Below are 14,845 nucleotides of genomic sequence, written 5' to 3'. Positions count from 1 at the left end.
CAACATTGGAGGGCAATGTTTTCTTAATGGAGCTCGATGGAAGGAACGTGCAATAGTGTTGAAACACTAACACCATTACGATGATTATCGAATTAAGAGCGTAAAAGAAAAGTTGTTTCGCTTAATTAGACCTTCCAAATCTAATTTCACGTGCTTGCACGACGCGCCCTTCGCTAATATCGGCCAAGGTGTTTCTTGTCTTGAGAAATTCGACAAGACAAACGGTCGCATAATTAACCACGCGCGTGCGTTCCATGCTTAAATATTGGTCACGAAAATAGAGAACCCCATTTCTTCTTCAACATCGTTATTTATATCGATGTAAATGTCAGCGGATCTTCTATCTTATTTAAATCCAGTAAGATTCGACGAACTGCTGTATGGTAATACTGAAAATTTAGTCCAATTGGATAATTGATGGAAATCGTAGGAATAGACTATTTACTGCGTGTACTATTAATCGAATCAGATCCTCTTGCAAACAAGCGGGTATTTGTTATTCCGTTCGACATTAGACAGGATCGGATTACTGCCAAGGCTAACCAGACAAATGGGTCTGCGCATTTTTCGTTCTCCCTTTCCAGAAGGTGGTTATATATCCGATGTCTGTATATGTGTCTATGTATAGAAGTTCGTTTGAAGTGAGAAATCGAGTTCTGAGTAAGTTTCTGGGGATACAATTTTATTGAAAAGTGTATCTTACGTGGTGGATTGATTTTCTTCTATATCTAATAACGTTCTTTCCTAGGATATATATTTTTTAATTTTCCTGTAAATTACTGTTCTAACGATTACCGTGTTAATGGTTGAACCGACGATGCGAGAAAATTATAGGGTGTGATAGAATTAGCGATGAATCTTAATTGCTGGGGTGGCCTTAAACATGTCTTCGACCTTTGCCTGTTATTACACTGTTCTAATAACTGGCAATTACGTAATTAGTCCGACACGCAGTGAGAACCATCGGCTTCTATGAATTTCTTAACTATACATATATTATAAAAACGATGAATTTTTAAAAGGAAACGTACAGCTCAATCGATGGAACGCGTTTCCTTCTCGATGGTGTAAGAAGATATAAGCTGTGGGTGGAGATCATGGATATCTCAAGGTTATTCATGTTATTCCTCCTATGTTGCAATCAATATTTTAATTTTACAATTTACGTAATGTTTTCGACGTTAATGTAATTATATGTGTAATGAATAACACGGGTAAATGAATCTTCGTTAGTCTTTTTATAGATTTAACAATGTATCCAGTAATATTAACTTAATAACATTGAATTTCAATTTCAATATCGTAAACTAATCATAAGTTATTTGCCGCCTTCGCATATTTCAATCCGATTAGACAAATGATTTATGGAATTATTTCTCGCGTCAATTTTCAAAGTAATCTACAAATGGAACGAAGAGAACTTCTTTGGTGTGGAACTTGTGCTTTAGCTTGAAAGCATTTCTGTGTCGAATGTTGGTTAATAGATTCTCGATTCTTTGTCGTGGAATATAATTGTCTTCTGTATAAAAAAGAAGTAATTGCAACGCACTGATTGTCTCAAATCCACATGGGTTGGTTGAATGATCGATAATTGTGATCAACACTCGATTAAACTGATATCAATTTAACATTTATTACGTAATTAACCAGTTACTGTTTTTCTCCAGTCCAGGTCAATGTTGACGTAATCGAGCTTTGAATTGAACATTTTATTGGGATAACAAGTAATTTAAAGGAAAGAATTATTTGAATAATCCCTGATTTTGGGGATTTTAATGAATCAATCCTCTTCAATAGAATAACTCAAACTGACTGATCTCAACTGTTGAAAGACATCTTCTTAAAACGGAGAGGTCTTAACGAATTGTAAACGAGTCTATTCTCAGTAATTCGAATTTGCTTTATTGTATGTAACAGGCGCATAACAGATCGTTTGAGATCGCATGAAAGGATCCTTGATTGTGATGCAAAGTTGAATGAATCGTGGCTAGACGACGCTAGGTATGCGAATTTGCATTTATCTGAATCGAAAACGGGTCATGCTGCACGGGACGTGTAAACACACCCGTGCAATTAAACTATCTAACGACTTAATGCGACTAATGTGATTGAAAGTGGATGAGAAACTATGGAAGCCAAAGTGGCACAAATATGAACATGAATTTCCTGATTAGGTAACAAAATGTGAAAAACTTAAGAAAATAGAAATATTTCATTTTATCTTTTTTGACAAAAATATTCTCATGCTTTTTAATTTTATAGTTTTAGTAAGTAACATTTTTTCTAATGAATTTTTGTTCCTTTTTTAAGTAAGAAATTGGTATTACGGGTGGGAAGAATTATAGAAATTGATTTTTTGATAAAATTATAAGTGATCAATGAATAATAAACGGACTGAAAGCTTTTGGTTGAGAAATTGCAATGAAATTATAATTAATTGGTCAACAAGGTTCAATTGACTTCGTTGTGTAGTACGCTTTATTATGGCTGCTCTATATAGGTGTGTAGTAGTGTTAACTTGGTGTGATAATTCAGGTGGTCTCCACCTAGGGGAACGCAAAACATATTGCTAAAGCCTTGTGACGACTAGCGGGATCCAATTAAAAGGACAGTTATTTTATACGGTATATGCGTGGTGTAGAGTTCTCTTGATATTTTGTATAAAATGTGTTTAAGAAAAAAGTTATCTTAAATTTCTTAAAATTATACTTTTAAGGGGCGATTGAGAAAAAAGGTTAATATGGAATGAAAGAAAATTATTAATTCTATCTTTCGATTTTCTTCTATATGTTCCTTTCATCTGGAATTTAGCTCGATTACGTTCCTGCCTCTGTCCAATATCAATTTTCCGATTCACAATATCAACGTTAACGAACCCCTTCGTACTTACGCGAAGCAATGTATGCTCCACTCGATCGACAAAAATGATCAGTTATCTGTATGTCATATTGATTAAATAATAACAACTCTATCAGTACTCGCAATTAGATTTGAAAAGCTAATTTACAACGCTGATATTATGAATTTCATTTTGCTAACCTATGGCAACTTCTGCTGAATTTTAATTGTTTTTAAAATATTAATTTTATTTTTAATCACACATATAATATTATCATTTAAAAAGGAAGTATAAAAAACAACAATTTTTTACGTCTTAAAAAAATCATGTATGTCATATTCTTTAAATTACTTTTAAATTATCAAAATTTCAAACATTATATATTTTTATATAGATATTTGGAATTGCATGGAATATTGTACAGTGATGCAAGTTAATTTGTATACAATAGAATAATTGTATGATTGATTAGTTCATAGAAAATGCCGTAGTATTAGCCCTGAATGTGTTTCTGTTTGATCGTGTCCATGGTTCCAACGTTGCTCGTATTATTATGTATACGAACCATAGAGCAAAGGCGAACCCAAGGACCGTGAAGACTCCATAGCTGCAAATAAATCAATGTTATACTACTGCAATCACCTTGGCTACCAAAATAATCATAACTTAGATTAAGGATGTCTCATACTTTGTAAACCAGGCAATAAATGTTCCAAAACTTATGATTACGAGTAGACTATAATTAGCTAACGGACGTAAACTAAGTCGAGGCGGAATACGTTCCTCGTACCCGCTGGACAACCCAGTTTGTGTTCGTTTTGGTAGCTTCACGACTTTCGTTGGTGATTGTAATATCTGTCGGCAAATGCTGCCGAAGAAACCACGTCGATGGTACATCTTAGTTATCTTATGTCGGTACTGTTCAAAATACACGATTATATAATTTCAAAAATGAAGTTAATGTAACTTAATAATTCGATTTTAAAATGTTATTAAATGTATATTTACCTTCACATTTATGTATGTACAGAGTTTATATAAATTTCTAACAAGTAACGCGCATTCGTTACTTCGAACTGGTTGCAATTCCGGATCTCCCATGTATTCAATATATTGACATGTCTGTCTATCTTTCTGATTAGGTACAAAAACACCTGGTTTGCTTGTATCTAAACTAGAATCCATCTAAAAAATTAATGAGTTAGGATTTTTCTACTATAATAAGATTCTTTAGATAATCAGTTTTATACTTGTGATTGGTGACAGAAGGATGTCGATAGAATACTCTCATGGTATTCTTGGTCAGCTTCAATAGCTACCTGAGGAATGTCTTCTACTTTAATCTGTAAAAATTATGTTTAAACCAAATCATACGATATTTAAAATTAGGGAATCTACCGTCTTTTATTACCTCGAAAATATCAATTAACTGTTGCTGTGCATTCGCTAGATAAACAGGGACACGACGCCTTTCCTCTATACCAATATCATCCGAAGAATAATCTTCACCATTAAAAAATTCCCATAGTGCTAACAGAAATGGTCTGTTTTTTCTTTTCTTTTCCAATGCGTCGATTAAACTAGTTGCTGTTAAATGTGCTTGTTTAATTGTGCCTAATAGACATACGACCTAAGATAGAAATTAAAAAATAATTAAATACTTTAGGCATGTATTTTACGTTTCGCGTACCTGTGAAATAGTAGCCGTAGAAAACATTAAAACGTATTGGTATGTCGGTCCTTCAAGCTCTAAAATTTGTTGTCGTACAGTTGAAGTCCATTGATTTGTAGATACTCGACTTCTGCTTAATCCAACATCATCCATGTGACTTTCAATTTCGCATATTATTTTTGCTAAATACGGTTGCGAAAAAACCTGAGAAGTATAAGTTTGATAAATACGTCATTTCTTGGACAATCCACATATCTACAAAAACTTAGCATACTTTTGTAACTCTGAATAACATTAACGCATTCTTTGGAGCTACAAGATCTGTTCTCATAAATCGTGGAAGTAATTGTTGAAATATTGCTGTATAAGCTAGTAGATTATATGCTATGAAAGGCATCCATCTATATGCATCATGTATCTTTCCCCTCTCTTCCTCTTCTGCTTTACTGTAAAAAAGTAAAATAATTTGTAATAATAATTTCTCAACAGATCTTTTACTATATATACATACCCTTCCTTAGTATACGTTATACCAGGGAAATATCTCCATGGTTGGATAAAACTTAACCAAGCTTCAAGAATCAATCTAAAGGAACTATCTAATGGCCAATGATGTATGGCTTTCCGAAGGAATGTGTAGATTTTGCCTTGAACAGAAGGCAAAATAATTCTGAAATGGTAAAAGTATAGATTATAGTATTAGTATAATATTTAATTGTTGTTTAATTATTTTTTGAATATGTATATACCGTTTAAGTTCATCCATCGCACTTCTGTCGCCTATCGCGCTATTTGCAAATTCATGCAAAGTTTTTATAAATGCTCGCACTAAACGTATATGCTCTCCGGAATGGATGCTGTGCTGTAATTAAAGTTACATGCAAATGTATATATATATATTTTACGAAAACATTTCAAATGTAAACTTACTCGACGTGGAACGGACGCAGAATATGATGTGCTTAATCGTGGATTTAATTGATCATCTTCTATGTATTCTACCCAGAAGTCGAGAAATACTTGAACTACGGTTTCACTTCTCCAAACTTGCGGTAAACATTGTTGCTGTGGAACGCTCGTTGTAGAATTCGGAGATCCCGGTGATAATATCGACGTTCTCAAAAGTCGCGGTGTTTGTATTCTGTAATAATTTCTGATTTTTTACTTATTGTCTAGTTCTAAATAAGTGCCTTTCTATTTACATATCCCTTATTAAAGTATCTTTTGTTTTGCTCCAAGAATACCTTTTAGATTCGGGTGATTGTACTAATTTCCGTTGAGGTGTTTTCCTAATGTATGGACTAATTATTGGCAGAACTGGAGAATTATCTTTAGGTAGAAAATGATATAAGTAACAGTGTGCTAATTGAACATAAACAGTTTCCCAATTGATCCAGATATTCTCCTGTTGCTGCACCTGCAGCCAGGGGTTTGTCAAATGATATGCAAAGTGGAAGATGTAATATTCAAAGGGATATGTATTAAATACATTGTAAATTGTTAAAGATTTATCTTACACAAATTTTTGAAAATATTTGATGAAATTATTAAACAGAAATATAAAAAGGATACTCATATTTAAAGCAGATACACCACGTGTACCCTGGTCATCTCTGATTTTGTCTAGATAAAATGGGGGTATTACTCCTTCCTCTAACATCGAACGTATCTTTACCTGAAATAAAAAAACATATATGAAACTTAATTTTTACTTATTTTATAATTATCAATAATGTATAGATCTATTTTTACGTACAGGTAAAAATGAAACTGGAAAGTTGTATTTCAAGTAACAATCTGGCAATAACTTATAACATAAAGAAAAAACTGGTCCTTGTGGATTAAGAAAGTTACAAAGTGTTTCATGCTCCTGTGGATTTTTCTTAAAAGTGATGCTATGTAGTCCCCAACCAATGTTATCAGTTATCCCGAACAACGAGTCTACTAATATGGAAAATACATGTTGCAATTCTGTTGTGCTTGATTCATCTATCAGCGTTGCTATTTCCTTGCATCTTTGTACCAATGGCATATTTATGTATCTTTGTAGTTTGATCTATATATTAATTAATGAACTAAATTAGATAATAATGCAGTCATTGAATTAACTTATATAGATCTAACTTATAAATACTAATAGAATTTTTAGAGCAATGTATTATATAAATTTTATCAGTTCTATTACCATTACTTTATTTAAAATACATTATATACATATTACGTATATTTGTATAATACAGTTACGCAAAGATAAAATATATACAATATTTTTTATATCAATTTATTTACAGAAAATGATACATTTTTAATCAATAGAAAGCAAATTGTATTATTTTATTGAATAAATGTTCTGTTAAGTTATTTCAAACAAATCAGTTAAGAATTGTTACGTTGAGGTTAGGTTATATTATGACAACAAAATTTACAAGTTAAACATTTATAAACTATAATACACGTATGCAATACCGTAGCAACGTCTGAGGATGCAGCCATGTCCGTATTTATTTGAGTTTACGTGAATTGTTAGAAATAACATTTATGAAAGTATAACTGCGATTACTTATTTCGCGCTTTATACACAAATTAAGTTGTAATGTTTACCACCACAACAAAATAATCTCCCTAGCATTTTCCCCTGAAAAAAAGAAATTTTCTCCCTAGCAGTATCTCCCGAGATTTTAGGAATCTTATGCTTTCAAAGTGCATATTTAGTGGATAAAAATGATAAAAAATCAAATTCATTATTTTTTATATAAAAGTTCTTTTATATTTGTATTTAATACAATCCTCTTTTGCATTCAATTAATAGTTCGCTGTTTGCAAGGTAATTCTCATTCAACATTCACATTATTGCATTCCAAGTTTCCTCATGGTGATTAACAATGCTATGCAATTATGCAATGCATTGAAAATATAAAATCAAAGTGAATCTCATTGTTTTTTCTGACTACATGAATAAATTCCAGGTTTATATGTCGGTAAAAATGGTACGTATTGTGTCCATTTCCATCTGCAGAAAAATGAAACAAGTTGATAAATCATTTGGAGAATTAAAAAATGTTAAGAAGATATTATTTAAAAAAGCTTCACCTTCGTAAAGCATCCATTCCGAATGGAAAATCAAACGTATTGAATATATACTCTTGGTCTTCTTTCTCGTCCCTTTCGGTATGTAATTCCATTTCCTTTGACCAAGCAATGAGCCCACGTTCCTCAGGGGTACCTTAAAAAATTGATAATAGTAAATGCATAGGAAATATTTTATTGTTTTATAAAGCAAAACAATTGAAAATTCACGAACTAAAGATAATATGATTTTTATACAAGTTATACCTGGTATAATATTATCTAATAAACATCCTATTACACCCCCCACCAAGATAGTCGTACTAAGTAACACGGTAAATACACTGTCGACTATGTCATTTCCGGTTTTTATTACATCTGAGTGATTGATCATCCACTTAGATAATACCTGAAAATTCATGAAGACAATTTAGATTTCAATTGGTATCGTAAATCAAGTTCAAATACTACTTCGAACAATTACGCTACTGCTATATAATCGTGAATTATACGTAACTTAAACAATTAAGAAAAAACTGAAATTGATAAACATTTAATTAAAAATAACTTTACCAGTGGAAAGAAAATGGAGAATCCAAGAATGTACAAATTCCTTGCTGAATTTAAATTTACGTATTGTAATGCAGAGAGGCCTAAAAGAACCATATATTTAAATATTTTTTACTTTGGCCTTAGAGTAATTTTATTTTAAAAGATATATTTTAATATACCAAAAGCAGTGATCATTCCAAACATCACGCAAAATATTCCGCCGACTATTGGTTCGGGGATAATGATAAAAACAGCGCCAAATTTGCTAATCAATCCTTGGAGGATCATCAAGACACATGCCCACTGAATAACTCTGCGACTGCCTACTTTCGTAACACCTGATAATGTTTCGTTTAAACAATGAATTTAAAACACCATACTTAAATCGCTATAAATCACTTATAAACGCAAAAAAACTCGTATTCTTTGATATTTTTTCTTTTTTTAGGAAAATCAAGCGATTTACCAATAGTTCCCACATTTTCTCCAAACGTGTTTGTACCGTTTCCGCTACCCCAAAGTCCAGCTAACATCGTACCAAGCCCTTCCATGCCGATACCTCGGTTAATGGCGTGAACCGGCGGAGGTGGTGCGCCTGAAAATGGAATTTCAAAAAATATTAACTTCAAAATTTAAACTCCATAATTTCTGAATTTTTTCATTTTTCAATTTTGTAATTTTCGCATCTTTTAATATTTAGATTCTTAAATCCTTTAATTTTCAAACTTTTAAATGTCTAAGTTTTTAAATTTTTAGACAGTTATATTTATCTGCCATTTTGAAATTGGACTTAAATTAGAGTACCACTTGTTTTAAAAACTTTATCATTCATTTTGGATGAGATATCCGGTATCTCCAATGCTATTATGTATTACATAAGTTAAACACAAGTAACTGATCTTGAGCAAAACATATTTTGCTGAAATATTCATATTTAATTAGTGGAATAATTACTCGTATTATATTGAGCAATGTAATTGCAGTTCTTGAATTATATTTACCGCACATCCTGGAGGTAGTTGGATAATAACTGATAGATTCCACCGTACACGCTAATACACCAGCTAACATGCCAAGTACACCAGACAGGGTTACGGTCGGTGTACCCCATTGACCAGGATATGGGACGCGAAACCACGGAGAATCATTGATAATCTTTAATTTACTATCTGCTCTGGCTGGATGACCGACTGGCAAAGCATCCGTCACGGTTAAAATCGTGCAAATTATCCACATGACTACTATTGTTAACAGTACCTAATACAAAAAAGAAATAAAGACAAAAATGATAAAAACTTGAATGAAGGAAAGTTTGTACTAAAAATACAAACGTATAGAATATAAAGAAGAATAAACGTGAAATAATTACCGGGAATAGCTTAAATAATTCAAACCACACGATGCTTATTCCCTGACCCTTACGGTATATCAATATCGGGAATGGAACATTAACAAGTATTTGAGAATACAATGTTAACATCAATATTGTTCTGCAAGATCAATATACAAGAAGTTATGTACACATCATACACTTTCCTCGTTACGTGTTAAATTTATTACTTTATTCGTTGATTAAATTATATGAACAACATTATCGATGTAAAAAGAGAAAATATGTATACATCAATTTACACGTTATAATATCATCACTATATAAATACAAAAAAGATAAGCTTACCCAGCTGCTATACCCCAATGTTGAGACGCAGCGTCAGCTGCATTTTCAAAGAGAGATATTCCAACGAGAGAGACAGTTGGCACAATAGTCAGTGGCGTAATAAATTTCAACAAATATCCAATAATACCTATTCAGAAAGATTCCATTAGGGAAAGAAGATTTAATAGCCAAAGAATATTTTGGCTATGATCAATGATTACAATACCTCCAAATCCAATGACTACTTGGAACAAAGCGGATACAGCGATGGCTCCTGAAAGTTCCCTCATTCTAATTTGCCATAGTTCTGTGCGGTTCTCCGGAGACATTTGGTTTAAAACTTCCGGCTCTGGACACTTCCATTGTGGTAAATTTAGTATTGCCAATGTTGGGACTAAAAAGGATATAGTTCCTCCTTGAACTAGCGGCAACCTATTATGGCAAAGGATAGGAAAAATAAGAAATATAGTATCGATTACATATTAGAGTATTGATTTGGTCAGGAACTAAATTGTACAATTAGCTATCAACAATTACTAGTTAATCGTGATGTATTCGCGTCGATAGTAATAAAGTTATAGCTTCCGTTAAAATAATACAGAATCAAATATGTAAAATGGCAAAATTTCAACAAATTTTCGTGTCGAAAATATATTGAAATATTGCGATGTAGGAGTAAGTACTGCTATATCGGAATTCTAGAGTCTGGAAAGATACTGAGTAGAATATTTATATATTGCAAAATAGATCTAAGAAATATACATAATTTAAAAGACTAATTAAAGAGAAGATTTCCTACTATTACAACTATAATTTTAATCATATAGTTTGAAGTAATAAACGAATATTATTTTTCCCGGAAGCTGTTGGGAATAGTTAACGATCTATAAATCTTGTTAAACAAGAGTTCAAAATGATCCAGCAGCAATAAAGTCACAAAAATTAGCATTAGAACAAGCTGTAGACAGGAGTTACCAAGTATGAAACATGCATAAATATCGGCTGTGAAGATAATTCCACTATCCAGCCTTGATCCTCGAATTCATGCACGTACATAAATTAACACGTGTGCCTTTACGATAGCGTTTCTAATTGCTCTCGTCATTCATTTAAATGCAAATATTACTCTTTTATTACGCGATAATAATATGTAATAATATTGAAACACTGATATACTCGTTATCGTCATGATAAGATCTTTAGCATAAAAGATCATAAATGGGAAAAAAAAGACGACTTTAATTTTTCTACTTATTGAAAGATAAACATAGAAGAAATAAAGCAAAAGTGCAAATTTTGTCGTTTAGAGATGAATTATCTTTCTCTTATTTTCTTAAAATTTTGTAAACTGGAAAAGCTTTTCAGTGGCTTCATTCTTATTACTAAATAGCACTTTGTGAAAAATGTAAAACTTAAATAAAAATTTCTTTCTCATGCTAAATATTTTAATGGGTACTATCTATGTATATGCATAATGTATATTTTTGTATCTTTAAATTTCTTATAAATGCATGAACTTTCTACTTATTACGAATACTCTTGTTTCAAGACGAATTCTTTAAGAATTTCTATATATATCAATAACAATGACACATAGTAGCTCAACGAAGCTTATATCCGTAACGAATTGCTCAAGATTCATATACGTAATGGTTTCACGGTATTTGTAATGGTAATTGTAAATGCCATCTCGTGCCTCCTTTGGCGTCTATCAAGCGTCACTTATCAATTTAATGCTCTAGCTAGAATAATTTGCGGTAATTTGAATCGAATGTACAAAAATGCTCTCATAAATTGAAGAGGCTCTATAAAAAAGGATTAATTTACTGTATTACTTTTGAAACGACTTTAATAACGACGAAGTTAAATATGAATTACGAATCATTTATATCGTCTAGATTGACAAAGACAAATTTTTGCTAATTTAATTACCTGCATCCTATGACGGTTTGGAAGAAAGTGACCAGTCCTGTGACGAAGATCATGGTGGAAATTATGTAACTTCTCGATGGATCATCCTCCGCCATGCACAATGCTGGAGTAAGGATGAAGGGAATCGAGACTATTGCACCTATCATCGTTAGATAATGCTGAAAAACATATTCTTTTCGTAAATGATGTTAACAATAAGAGGTAAGAAATTTAACGGTTATGGAAAAATTTTGATGATATCAGAGAATTAACTAGACTTAGAGCTCATTAAATGATTATGGTAATCTTGATCGATCTTGGATGAACATAGTCGAATATCTTATCAAGACAAATTATATAAATAGGCAAGTAAATAGGAAAATAAATCTGTCCACCTTCCCTTGACTTTCAGAACGTGCTTATCTCAAATGAGTTATCTGATTCAAACATCATCATCAGTTTTAGTTTATATCTATACTTTTCTGTATCCTTGAGGAATTTGAGCAACGTGGAACATTTTTTAAATGAAACAGGTTTGAATTTTACGTGTAAGCGAGTAAACAGACCTGATAAGGATTAAATTAGTTTCGCGTTTCCTTGATGTTAAATATAAGATGTACAGGTGGTTTTCTTCCTACAAGAATATTTTACGCTTAATTTATTACAATAAAAAGTACCTGTAAAGCCATAAATAAGCAAAGATACCAGGGCGGGACATCGTCGATGCCATAATTGAGATTCGTGCTCCTGTTATTACCAGCAGTTTTAGTGTCCGACAGCTGTAATGTTGAATTTTCTAGATTCTGAAATAATAAACAGGTGCACGCTGCATAATACCAGCTTTAAACGATTTTCTTTGACTTTGTAGCATATTTGAAACCGCATGCAGTATTAATTCTGACAAAAGATTGTACTGTAATTTGTTCAGATTTTTAAAGATTGTTTGTACTGAAACCCTTTCTAGATTTTATGAGGGTTGCCTATTTTTTCTTTACGTTTTTTTTTTTTTTTTAGGAGGAGCGGAGGATTTTTAATGAAACCGTAATTTGTCCTTTTTTGCTAGAAGCAACCAGAATTTAAAACTCTGAAAAGGTATAAGCAGCATCGTCGCGTACAGTAGAATATATTTTTTATAATAAGCTCGGTTACGTAATTACGTTGGAGAACCAACTCGCCAGGAATAATTGTATCATAGTGTTCATTAAGACAATAATATATTGTTTTATTAAATAACACATTGAAAAAAGGTAATTCAATTAAAGAAAAAATTTTTTTCATCGGTTTTTCCTATGTAAATGTTTTAAGCGCCTTTTACTTAATTTACCGTTTTATTATCTTCACCATCCGAATTTTCTATCTGTCTAATATTTTAGCGTTAATTATCAACGATCGATAACTCCGATTGTTATTCTTTCTTATTTCAAAATATTTGCCGGAGAATGTAGTATAATGCGATTAGATTCTAATATTCCAATATCAATACTGTATAAATGCAAAAGTCCACTCGAGGTGGGAGGATGTCTATACTTTTTACTGGTAAAATAGAATGTATCTCGCAATCTTGAATCTCTAATTACGATTTACTCGATCCACGACGTAGCCAGTGTTCTTAAGCGTCAATTAGAATCTAAATATATACGTTATATATCAATACTATCCTTTCTCAACAACACAACCATTCAAGTTCACAGTCAATTTTACGTCTTAAGTGTACACAGTGCCTCTCAGCGATTTTTAGCATAGAAATACACTTGCGCCAAAAATTTTTATGATCCAAATATACCCAGCAACATTTGATGATTACTAATAAAAACTTTAAAAGAAACAATAATGATGATTTATATTTTAAATTGCATTACGCTTGATACGATGACATTAAATTCCAATTAATAATCTGAGAGTCACTATTCATCTACTCACATAAATATAGTTTGAAGAATAGAAATCACACGATATAAATACGGTTCTTCGAATTGAAAATCTCTATTAGTAGAATACTGAACTGTGGAATACCGAAACAATATAGAATATAGAATAACCGACTTTTTAAATTAAATTTTAACCGATATTTTTAAGTGATTAATTAAATAAATACAAGTAACAAATATTAGATTTTTATATATATATACGAATGTTTATTATTAATTCGTATAGGAATGAGTGAGAGTTAGAAATACGTAAACCAAGTCCCCGTTCCGCGTTGTAAAGCCGAAAAATACAAACAAAATACTATACTATCGTTAATTCTACATTAGTACACATAGTATTAGAAATCAAGAGCTATACAAACTGTGAAGATATCAAACCATCATTAAACATTATCGAACAATGAATTATTTAATTGGATATTCCTCCAACTACTTTAATAAACAACGTACCATTAAATCCAATTATTTTATGCAATTGACATTCGAATCAATAAAAATCTCTTTATTATAAGAGTTATAATATTATATTGTAAATATGATGAAAGACAATCAAATTTATAATATTATAAATATTATGAAAGACAATCAATCAAAGAAAGAACAAAGAATTGTTTAAAATTTAATTTCATTCCATCGAACGCCGTTTACTCAGTCACTTACTATTTCGGTCATCTGTATTCCATTTTCAGGCATATTGAAATTATTCTGTTTACGGACACGGAATACAATTAATATACTCTACAGCACTACAATAATAAAAATTCAGCGATCCACAATTATAAGAAGCTCCAAACGATCCTGCAGGAACCGCGGAAATATAGCGAAAACTCTTCGAACTTCGACGACCACGCGTCCACGTTAAACCGACGTTAACAACGAACTGTATCAATAGACGACATTGCTCTTTAATTTATCCCTATATGACTACTTCGAAACCAGGAATTACTCGATGTCAGATTTTTTGACCTAGACAACAGACACAACCAGCGAAATTTCGCTGAAAATTCATAATTACAGAGGCGACTAATTGGCGGTAATTAAAATTTAAAATAGATAAAAATGTGTCTCATAACGTCATCGCTATTGACCCCGTTATTCGATACAACGCAAAACACGTATTTAAAAGAAAAAGAAGTCTCATAACGTCGATGAAAAAATCAAATAGGAAAGCTTCTCAAAATAGCGCTTTGTTTGTAAATAAAAAAGATTGTCAAATAATT

General features: G+C 31.7%; 2 protein-coding genes across 3 annotated transcripts; both read right to left on the bottom strand.

The window, feature by feature from the left end:
* Positions 1-3,130: 3,130 nt before the first annotated feature.
* Positions 3,131-7,124, bottom strand: LOC122566253 (sphingomyelin phosphodiesterase 4). 2 transcript variants are annotated; one of them, XM_043723261.1, is made up of 14 exons: positions 6,978-7,124; positions 6,268-6,567; positions 6,084-6,186; positions 5,756-5,987; positions 5,442-5,664; positions 5,261-5,373; positions 5,023-5,181; positions 4,786-4,957; positions 4,530-4,715; positions 4,251-4,469; positions 4,090-4,182; positions 3,848-4,024; positions 3,528-3,757; positions 3,131-3,446 (listed from the first exon to the last, which is right to left on the bottom strand). In XM_043723261.1, exons 1-14 carry the CDS (start codon positions 7,002-7,004, stop codon positions 3,308-3,310), a joined length of 2,373 nt encoding a protein of 790 aa, XP_043579196.1. In that variant the 5' UTR covers positions 7,005-7,124; the 3' UTR covers positions 3,131-3,307. The 2 variants fall into 2 exon arrangements, with proteins under 2 accessions (XP_043579196.1, XP_043579197.1); XM_043723262.1 differs by having other exon boundaries at positions 5,442-5,652.
* Positions 7,125-7,258: 134 nt separating this feature from the next.
* On the bottom strand, positions 7,259-14,801 carry LOC122566255 (solute carrier family 23 member 1). Its single transcript, XM_043723265.1, has 13 exons — positions 14,286-14,801; positions 12,375-12,500; positions 11,719-11,876; positions 10,013-10,218; positions 9,808-9,934; positions 9,499-9,619; positions 9,131-9,386; positions 8,596-8,724; positions 8,309-8,467; positions 8,151-8,230; positions 7,845-7,986; positions 7,602-7,734; positions 7,259-7,521 (listed from the first exon to the last, which is right to left on the bottom strand). Exons 1-13 carry the CDS (start codon positions 14,316-14,318, stop codon positions 7,443-7,445), a joined length of 1,749 nt encoding a protein of 582 aa, XP_043579200.1. The 5' UTR covers positions 14,319-14,801; the 3' UTR covers positions 7,259-7,442.
* Positions 14,802-14,845: the final 44 nt, after the last annotated feature.

This window comes from Bombus pyrosoma, linkage group LG3, assembly GCF_014825855.1.
Source record: "Bombus pyrosoma isolate SC7728 linkage group LG3, ASM1482585v1, whole genome shotgun sequence".
Taxonomy (NCBI): Eukaryota; Metazoa; Arthropoda; class Insecta; order Hymenoptera; family Apidae; genus Bombus; species Bombus pyrosoma.
Note: the sequence above shows the minus strand (reverse complement) of the source record. Positions and strands in the feature narration are given on the sequence as shown.